The sequence below is a fragment of the Carex rostrata genome, chromosome 4 (assembly GCF_964058835.1).
Source record: "Carex rostrata chromosome 4, lpCarRost1.2, whole genome shotgun sequence".
In the NCBI taxonomy this organism is placed as follows: domain Eukaryota; kingdom Viridiplantae; phylum Streptophyta; class Magnoliopsida; order Poales; family Cyperaceae; genus Carex; species Carex rostrata.
Genome location: NC_135921.1, coordinates 3,344,905 through 3,355,062, shown reverse-complemented (window position 1 = coordinate 3,355,062; position 10,158 = coordinate 3,344,905). Strand labels below are relative to the sequence as shown.

The following is a 10,158-nucleotide window of genomic DNA, read 5'->3' as shown; positions in this document are numbered from 1 at the left end:
GTCACGTATCTATAATCGAAGCAACCGACTGATTTGGAACTCCCATACTGAATCTATTCATAAGTCTATGCTAGAACCGCTTTGAGTTAGTGAAGGTCCACAATATGTGTAAATCTGTCTCCAGCAGGTTATTCAAACAGAAGACAACCATGTGTCACATTGCATCATGTCAGCCTCAATGTATGCTTCTCAACTTATAAGTATTGTTATCATGAGCAACTTATAAGGAGAAACAAAGCTTCTCAATAATTAAGAAATACTAAATTCTAAATACACTATTCAATAAGCTATCACTTTTAAAATTACAAATAGCACATCACTAATATATTAGTGAAAGAGTAAATCAAATGATATATATCAAGATACTTCACTTATGTGCTTTGTAATCTTCTTGTGGTTTCCTAATCTGGCCAACTCAAAGAATAATGTGACAACGATACCAGAGAAGTGATAGTACATGTCGATACTTAACTCTAATCATATATCCGAGAAGGTTTTGAATCTATATTTGAAATTTATACAGCATATAGAACATGTTTATATGCACATATTTTCCATTTTTACAGATTTTCTTAAGTAAGAGATTAAGAGAAATAATCAGATCAATTCTCATCTGAAAATAAAGGAACAGGTTGAGTTTATAGTTGATAAGAGTTAAATAAATTGAATTTTGATGGAGCAGAAACTTGTACCTTTACAGATACGCATATACACCTTTGTTACATGCTTCTAAATTTTAGCCTTTCATTAGATAATCATGAAAACAAAATGTAAAGAAAATCAGCACACAACAAAAATGAGTATAAAAACCAGTAAATAAGAAAGGATCTATTTTTTAATTTCCAAAACCTTAAATCTGATTGATATAAGTTTAGATACATACTATGTACATAATGCAAGATTAACACAATGTGAATTGCTAAAGATTTAGCTTGAAACCTCAAAGAACATGAAATGGTACGGCACCAATTGTCAGACCTTGCACCAGTTAGGTCATCTTCATATGCAACCTCATAAGCTGACTTAATTAATATGTTTTGAGTTCAAAAACAATTATGTTGTAGCAGGAATTAATTTAGTTTGTCAAGAATGAGTTCAAACTGATCAAAAATCTTCAATCTAATGCCTACTTAGTTTCAGCTTTGTTTGACAACCAATCTATACCTTTTACAAAACAGTTATAAGCAAAGAAAAAGGAAGGCAATACTTTACCTCTGTGCAGGTAGAGACACACAAAGAAAGCATCGTAAGTATTGCTCACTCACACTACTCTTCTTCCTTGTAAAGTACAAAACTAATCTTCACGCCCAGTAGGAGAGTTCAACCTTCTCAAATTAGATGAAGTCGAAGCATATGTGAGACAATTCGACACCTAAATGAAGAGTAAGAGCATATTAATTTACTCATACTGTTTTGAAATAATGAAAAGAACATGATTTCATATACCTATGATACCCCAGCTTTTGTACCAGCTTGAATTGCTTGGCCCCAGTAGCAATGGAGTACATATTACCTAAGTAATGCAAGAAACCCCTTTACTGCTAACCCATGTTAAAAATGAAGGACTAAAGAGGGCAAGCTATATATTATGAAACAAAGGAAAATTATTTATAAAAATGACTCAACAATATTGGATTGTAGGTTGCTATTAGTGACATCTTCATTCACTCGAGATTCTAAATCAACATTCATGACACTGTTGGTTGTCATGTAGCAGTACCTAGTAATGAAGGAATGCAAAAAGGTAAGAAATTTTGTTTGGACAAATTTTTGTTTGGCGGATCAGGGACCAAAGTTGTAATTTGTTTGAAACTTCCAGGACCAAAACAGGAAGTGGACAACATTGAGAATAATTATTGATAATTGAACTATAAACAAAAATTATAAGAAGATGCATGTTCCACAGAAGAAAATAACCGTCGAAAGTTCATGGTTTCCAATTGGAGAAAGAAATAATGTTCTCTTATAAAAAAAAACAAATTGGGGAAAGAAATATTGAAGAAAGGTCGTGATTTATGAGAACGATTATTTTTTTCCCAGAATACTACTACGGTACTACCAGTATTCTTTTTTATTCTTGTAACATCTTCCTTGGATAAATCTTCTTCATTTATTAATAACTACATGAATATCTAAGAAATACCTGAGAAAGAAATAATGGAAAGAAATAATGGAAAGAAATAAAATTAAAATAATGGAAAGAATCAACTGACGGAAGTGTACAAATTATGGTCGTACCGTCCAACAGGAAGAAGAAGAAGGGTCGTACGGGAAGATGGAGGAAGGGTTGTATCGTCTGGTAGCGTCCCTTCTAAAACTTCCGATTAGTTGACAGTTATGCGACAAAAACTTCTGACTTTTTCAGCGACAATAGGCGAGGCGGGCGGAGCGGCGAGAGATGGCCGATGCCGTCGACTTGCACGTGCACTGCCCACATCTCCTACTTGTTCGTCTTTGTTTCTCTTTTTAATTAGTTAGTTAACAACGAACAGAGAAGAGCGGGGAGGGAGACGATCATTCGTTGTCTCCTCCTCTCTCGCAAATCTAGGGTTTTTTTATTTTCTTTTTTTTGGAAGAAGGGAGAGTGGAGAAGGGATCGGGGAGGGAGACTGAAAAAATAATGTTGCTGGGAAAGAGGTGGAGTGTTCCAGCGAAAAAGTTTACAAACGTTGGATTTAATCTGCACGATTTTTGATTCAAATCCAATGGTACAGAATGAAAATACGTGCGGTAATATGTGTGACGATACGTGTGGCGGGTCTAATTTTAACTAAATGTAGACTTCTACACATATAAGGATGTATTTAATTAAAAGAAGACAGATTATTTGTTTAAATGGCTCAGATTCAATTCAAATTTAGATCAATAAATCACAACCGTTAGACTTTCTGTCATCCAATTCAATTTAAGATGCATAATATAGAGGAGAGATTTATTTTCCAACAATTTAATCCTTCACATAAATTATTTAATTTCACAATTTAAATTACTAAACGAAATATAAAATTTAAAAAGTAAGATAAAATAAGTAATTTAATCTTCATTACCTCTACTCCACAATCAAACATCCAAACATGGCCCTACTGTTTAATCCAACCCCTCGAAATCCAAGTCAACGCGCCTTGCAGTACCTTCCAAACCCTCTATCGTCAACACCTAAATTTCTATCGATCATCGATCGGTTTTCAGTGCTCCGCCTACAAGCCCCAATCGATCCTACCGATTAACTCTCTCTCTTGGCTCCATGGTGACCATGGGCAGTAGATGTCGCCATCACAGGATGGTTCGCCTCGGCGATCATAGGCAAGCTCATCAACCAAGCATCCTCCTACTTGAAAGGCCAGAAATCATGGCAATCCGGTATGAAGGCCGAGCTGGACAGCCTTTCTGAGTCCCGGCCTCAGATCGAGACTCTCATCTACGCGGCAGAGAGTGGTCGTCTACAAGGGGCCGACAACCCGGGTCTGGAAAAATGGCTGAGCAAGCTCCGGGATGCGGTGGAGGAAGCTGACAATGTGCTCGATGAGTTGGAGTACCAGCGTCTCAAGGAGGAGGCAGATGAAGGTAAGGGGAAGTCGATGAAGACGATTCGGAAGTTTGTGGTGCGGGCAGCTCATCAGGATGATGTGCTGAAGAGATTGAGAGCAGTTGTGAAGACTTTTGATAAACTTGTTGCTGGCAACAGCACCTTTGTTCAGGTTGTTACCTTTTCCTCATTCTTTTAATAGATTCTTCTCTGAGTTTCATCTTTATTGTATTAAAGAAGACTGGATTGGATGATGAATTCTTGTTAGTGATCGATCTAGTTCCTTGTCCGAACTAGAACACACATAAGTTTGAGCAAATATAATTTCTTTAAATAAGAGTTGGCCTTGATGGCGATATTACTTGAGAAAAATTGCATGAGGAGACCAACATTTTTTTCTTTAATTATAGTGTCTGTGTTCATTTGGACTGAAGAAGGATTAATTGGATGAATGGTAATTTGTATTGATAGTTTGGGTTCTTTGTTTAAACTCAAACACATTGTAAGTCCGCAGAATATCTCACTTCCTGAAATACTAATTTCTTCCAATTAGGCCTTGATTTATTTCAGATGACACCATTTCATAAGAGAAATGGCATGTCAACACCATTCTTTCATTCCAACAAACATGTGGCTGTAGAGACAAATGTCACAAATCTTAATTTGTAGCAGAGGAGCTCATTTTAAAAAATTATTCTGGAATTGAAGGAGACAGAAGGAAGCCCAATTGATTGGAAATAAACTGTTCTCCAACAAATATGAATCCCATCCTTCAAGCAATCTTTGTAGAACAATGTTCAAATAACAAATCCTTTGGATTTCTGCGATTTCCATTAGACGTTTAACTTGTATTCTTAATATGTAGACTGTATAGTTTAGTAAAGTTGAGCTTCTCAGTTTGCAAAGTTAGGGAGTCACAGATACATCTGGAACACTAATCTATCTCATATCAAATGGTCCTTATTAGACATATAACTTTGAAAATCAGTTGTTTTGCATCTTCTCAATCATGGTGATGATGTGACTTTTGATCACCTAATATGAAAATGACGATCTGGATCTATTTAGAATTCTCCAATTCAATCAATAAAATTAAAGAAATAAAGGAACATTAAATAAAATCCTGGTCCTCTCTCATGCATTTATTCAGGGGTCCTTTTGTTTCAAGAAGTTGGAATAGGGCCCGTTCTATTGGGTTTACGTTTGAAGGTCTGTTCTTCTAAATATCTTTTTGACAATATCAAGCTATAGTGTTTTTCAGATTCAATTAAAGGAAGTTCCAGACTATTTTGACAAATGTGTTCATATTCAAAAGGACTCCTTTTTTGGTTCAGTATTAGCCCTATTTTGTGTCATATTCAATGACTTAATGAAGATCATTATCTTTTAATTAAGGTTTAGCATTTATTCATTCTTTCCCTTCGACAACCATTAGAGTTACACGTGCCATTCAAAATATTATTTGACAGACGGGAATCATTTTTCAGGTTCTTAGTTGGTTAGATGGGCGTATTGCTACAGAGGTGAGGGGAGACATGGGCCGAGAAACTGACTCCTTGTTCTCAGAGAATGAACTCTTTGGTAGGGAGAAGGAAATACAAACTGTCTTACACTGGTTGAATAACTCTGACAAAAAGATTATTTCAGTCTTTTCCATCGTTGGAGTCGGTGGTGTAGGCAAGACCGCTCTTTTGAAAGAAATATTTAATCTTCCAGGACTGGATTTCCAAATTAAGATGTGGGTATGTGTATCCACCTCTTTTGAGGAAAAGGCTATTATAATGAAAATGTTGGAGTCACTAACAACAACAAAACATGAGTTTGTTGCTCTCGATGCTGCTCAAAGGACTCTCAAGAAGAACATAAGCAACAAGAAATTTTTACTTGTCCTTGACGATGTATGGAATGACAAAGAGAGTCAGAGATGGAACAAGGTGATACCCCTTCTAAAATATGGCTCTCAGGGAAGCAAGATCCTCCTGACTACGAGAATGGAGTCAGTAGCGGATACAATTGCAAACATGGTTGGTGAAACTAAGATGTCTCTCAAGTTAAACGGTTTAGAAGAGAGTGATAATTTATTACTCTTTGAGAAATATGCCTTTGCCGGATTCGACCAAATTGAATATGCAAGATTGCAGTTGATTGGTAACAAAATAGCTAGGAAACTAAGGGGCATACCTCTTGTGGTGAAGGCCATTGGTGGGATGCTGAATATGAGGCTGGAGAATGAATACTGGAGTAGAGTTTTGGAAGATGGGGTACTCAACTTGGACAAAGAAAATGATGGCATATTGGCATCTATTAGATTGAGCTATGAGCACCTCCCACCTGAGTTAAAACCTTGCTTCAGGTACTGTAGCATATTCCCTCAAGATCACAAGTTTAATAGGGAGCAATTGGTGGATATGTGGATATCGATCGGCCTAATTCCTGATGGTGAGAAGAGACAGGAAGACGTAGCAAGTGAATTCTTTGAAACTCTCGTGCAAAAATCCTTTTTTGAACCTAATGACTCATGCTACAGTATGCACTATCTTTTACATGAGCTTGCACAGATTCTTTCAAAGAACGAGTGCTTACGAGTTGTCAGTAATGATCCAATTCAAATACCACAAAGCATTCGTCATTTGTCCTTGGGGACAAATAATATACAGGTGCTTAAAAACCTGTCAGAGCTAAAGTACCTGAGAACTCTTTTGTTATTGTGTGATATTGACGATGTTGAGTTAGCACGTGTCATTGATACTGCTCTGAAAGGGTTGAAAACTATCAGATGGTTAAAATTATCATCTACATGGCTTCGTGATTTTCCCAAATGTATAGGTGATCTTGTCCACCTTCGTTATTTGAGCATAACAGAAACAAAAATACCCAAGTTGTCTCCATGTGTATGCTCACTTTATCATTTGGAATTACTTGAGTTCAAAAGAAATGATTCTGACGATCACATATATTGGACCATGCCAGACAAAATTAGCAAGCTTTCAAAACTAAAGAGGCTATATCTTCCCGTAGATTATATTTCAACCATACCGCGCATTGGGAAACTGAGTTCTCTACAGCAACTAATAGGATATCGTGTGAAAGGTGAGGTGGGGTATGATATAAATGAGCTAGAAATGATGTCAGAGCTTCGTGAATTGAAGATCACCAATCTTGAGAATGTGAAAAGCACAAAAGCAGCTTCTAAAGCCAAGCTAAACTCGAAACAACATCTTCTTCATATTGAACTGATGTGGGGTTATGGTTTCGAGAATGGAGGAGACAAGACTGAGAATGGAGGAGACAGGACTGAGTCCGACAAGAAAATTGCTGATTGCCTCCAGCCGCACCGGAATCTTACAGATCTGTTATTAAAGGGTTATAGAGCCACAAACCCACCATATTGGTTGAGACCTGAAATTCTTCCCAATTTAACTGAAATCAACTTGGCCCACTGCAGCAGTTTAGAGAGACTTCCTCCTTTTGGGCAGCTTCTGTACCTTAAATCCCTCATCCTAGAAGACATGGGGGCATTGAAGGAAATCGGCTTGGAGTTCTATGGGTTCAGCCAATCTGGCAACACTTTTCCTGCATTGGAAACACTCGAGCTTATGCACTTGATTCAGTTGGAGGAGTGGAGAGAGGACACTCAAAGTGAAATATGGTTTCCACGTCTGAAAAGACTTGTTGTATCTAAGTGCCCCAGCCTGAAGGAATTCCCACCCATTCCAGCTCTGAAAGAGCTTGAGTTGAATTTTATAGAGACAACTACATTTCCCAGATTTAAACAGAAGAATGAGGGAAGTGGCACCAATCAAGCCCCATGGTCTCTCTCCTCATTGCTCATTACTAGATGCTCAAAGCTAACCTCCCTGAGTTCAGGATTTTTCATGCACCCTGAACAACTTGCATCTCTTGAAAAACTCGAAATTCGGAACTGTGAGGAACTAGTTCGTCTGCCATCAGAAGGATTTAGAGAGCTCATCAGCCTAAAATCACTTTTGATCGAACAGTGCGGGAGACACTTTTTGCTACCTCTGTTGCTACCCAAAAACTTCTTTCCTCCATCTGTTCAACGGGTTGTGCTGAGCTCTTGTGGCGACCTTGTTGTGTGTTTACCCCAAATTCTACTAGACCTTTCTTTGATTTCTCTTCTAGAGCTGATGGATTGTGCTAATCTTATATCATTACCCACGGCAGATGTGCTGCAGAGTTTAACGTCACTTAGGAAGCTAGAGATACGAAATTGCGAGAGACTGAAATCGCTAGGTGGTTTAGAAGCCATCCCATCCCTAAAAGTCTTACTGATCAGAACATGTCCGATGCTTGCAACAAATTCCCCACTGGATTTAATTGAAGAGTCGCCGAGAAATAGACTGTCAATGGCACTTGACAAGCTTTACATAGACCATGCAGATCTTTTACTTGTAGTGCCACTGAGAAACCTATACTTGACAAAGTCACTGGAGATAAGTTGCTCCCATAGCATAACGTTGTTGCCAGAGCAGTGGTTACTGCAAAATGGGGCCTCCCTCCAATCTCTGGGTCTATTTGATTCGACTTTGAGGTCAGTGGAGACATTACCTGATAGCTTGCAAAACCTCCTGAGCTTGAGGAATTTGGTACTGCATAATGCTTATAAGTTAACGAGGCTTCCTGAGTTGCCGAGATCATTGGAAATTCTAGATATTGATGGGTGCAGTGAGGAATTGGCTGAGAGATTGAAGGAGGGTGGTCTGGATTTTGATAAAATCAGGCATCTTGATGTGTCAGTTTCTGGAGTTTCAAGTCAATGAAGAATTAGTCAGATTAGAGTTTTACATTTGATTTCCCTAATTCTTGTCACTTGTGGTAAAATCTTTAATGTAACTTCTTTTTAGGATAATTTTTGTTGCTTGATTGATTGGCTGTTATTTGTCAACCCACTGTATATTTGATAATTTGATTTGGTGAAATTGTTCTAGAATTAATTGACCTTCTTTTTTGGAATTTAGCGAGTGAACTCTGAACTCTTGATAGCTCTCTATAAATATACGCCTTCTACAAGAAAAGTACTGTGAAATTGTGCAAAAGTCTCTAGCTTGATCACAAATACGTTAATTATATTAGTTATTCCGAAAAAAAATCTTGTTATGTGAATTGTTGATATTTTTTTATTAGATATTTGTATTTGTTATTAAGAGACTTAATTTGATTAATTGCCGTCCATTATTCCATTGATCATATTTGAGAGTAATAATCATTTTTTTTATTGTAACCTTTGTTCAGTTTTATTTTTATTTTTTTATTATTACAGCCCTTAGGCAACCTTTGTTCAGTTCAAACATAGACAATGGTGCATATATAGTTAGGCGTTGCATATCTCCGAAGACGTAGGTGCTTAGATGTAATTAGTCCGTTCGGTTAAAACCAAATAAAAATATTCAAATTAAACTTGTATTTGACTTTAGAAAATAAAATCAAACCAACCGAATTAAAATTATCAATCGGATAATAATCAGATCAAATTAACTGATTTAAATTTATTCAGATAAACTGAAATAAAAGATTAATCATAAAAATAAATATTTTACAAATAGTCCTATCCGAATTCGATTAATAGGCAAAAAAATTTAGGCCCAAGACTGTTTCTTCTTTCTCGTGTTTACTATTATTAATTTACAGCCGGCCCAAAGCCTTTTGTCCTTCTCAGCAGTCCTAATTCCTAAAGCCCATATCAATTTTACTTATTTTAAATTCCAGCCGTATGTAACCCAGCCAGATTCGGTCGGTTTTGAAAAAAAAAATTAAACCGAACTAATCTATTTAAACTGAAATAAATAAAAAATTAAACAAAACCAATTCATTTAAACTCCATTTAATCTAAATTTTTCCGGTTCGGTTAAAAACTAAATAAATAGAATCCAATGAACACTTTGGCTCTCTTCTCTATTTAAATTTATTCTACATTTTAACATGATTATTCCGCTGCTTACTTTAAGAGTGAACCAATAATTTGTTTAAGATGTGAACCCGTTTGAATCAATTGAATTGCTAGATCACCAGTACACGGGTTTAACCAAATTCGCCTCCTTTGGTTGCCATCCAGCCCATCACAAGTGGCTTCAAATTTGAACAATGCGAATAACAATTTTTGATGCATTATTAAATATTAATTAAATTGCATATATTTTGATTGTGTAACATATTTATAATCTATTTATTTTAATTTTAATTTTATTAATATTTTTAAAAGTTGATTATGGATGTTGTGAAAATAACCATCTTTAGTGATATACTGATATGTACTTAGGGTGTAAACGGATTCGGATTATTCGGTCCGAATCTGCCAACTATTTGAATTCGTTTAATTCGAAGCGGATAGTTGTCGGATAGGGATCTGAATAATTACTAACTATGAAGAATTCCTTCTGAATTCTGTAACAGTTCCATATCAGAAAACGAATCGGATATTCAGATATATCCGAATCCATTTATCGTTTGATAAACTTACAAATTCTCTCTCCGCAATCTGTGCTTATTTTGTATCTATCTTAAAAATTATAAGTAAAAAAGTTTCAAAAATTATAAATTTTTTCTCCAAACATGTTTTAATATGAATATCATATTGAACAGTTTAAATCAATAGTTTGAACTTTGAACACAAA

The 10,158-nt window shown here is 36.1% G+C and overlaps 1 protein-coding gene and 1 long non-coding RNA gene across 2 annotated transcripts; one reads left to right on the top strand and one right to left on the bottom strand.

Annotated features, from left to right (window-relative positions):
- Positions 1–813: 813 nt before the first annotated feature.
- Positions 814–2,722, bottom strand: LOC144553637 (uncharacterized). Its single transcript, XR_013511403.1, has 3 exons — positions 2,239–2,722; positions 1,447–1,720; positions 814–1,372 (listed from the first exon to the last, which is right to left on the bottom strand). It is a non-coding gene; the product is annotated as an uncharacterized LOC144553637 (long non-coding RNA).
- A 454-nt stretch (positions 2,723–3,176) lies between these two features.
- LOC144552723 (disease resistance protein RGA2-like) lies at positions 3,177–8,451 on the top strand. Its single transcript, XM_078300717.1, has 2 exons — positions 3,177–3,698; positions 5,014–8,451. Exons 1-2 carry the CDS (start codon positions 3,363–3,365, stop codon positions 8,305–8,307), a joined length of 3,630 nt encoding a protein of 1,209 aa, XP_078156843.1. The 5' UTR covers positions 3,177–3,362; the 3' UTR covers positions 8,308–8,451.
- Positions 8,452–10,158: the final 1,707 nt, after the last annotated feature.

Excerpts from the sequence above, each read along its gene's own strand:
- LOC144552723 (XM_078300717.1), top strand. The coding sequence starts at position 3,363 with ATGAAGGCCGAGCTGGACAGCCTTTCTGAGTCCCGGCCTCAGATCGAG. Across the intron at positions 3,699-5,013 it reads GCAACAGCACCTTTGTTCAG|GTTCTTAGTTGGTTAGATGG; the intron begins GTTGTTACCTTT and ends ATCATTTTTCAG.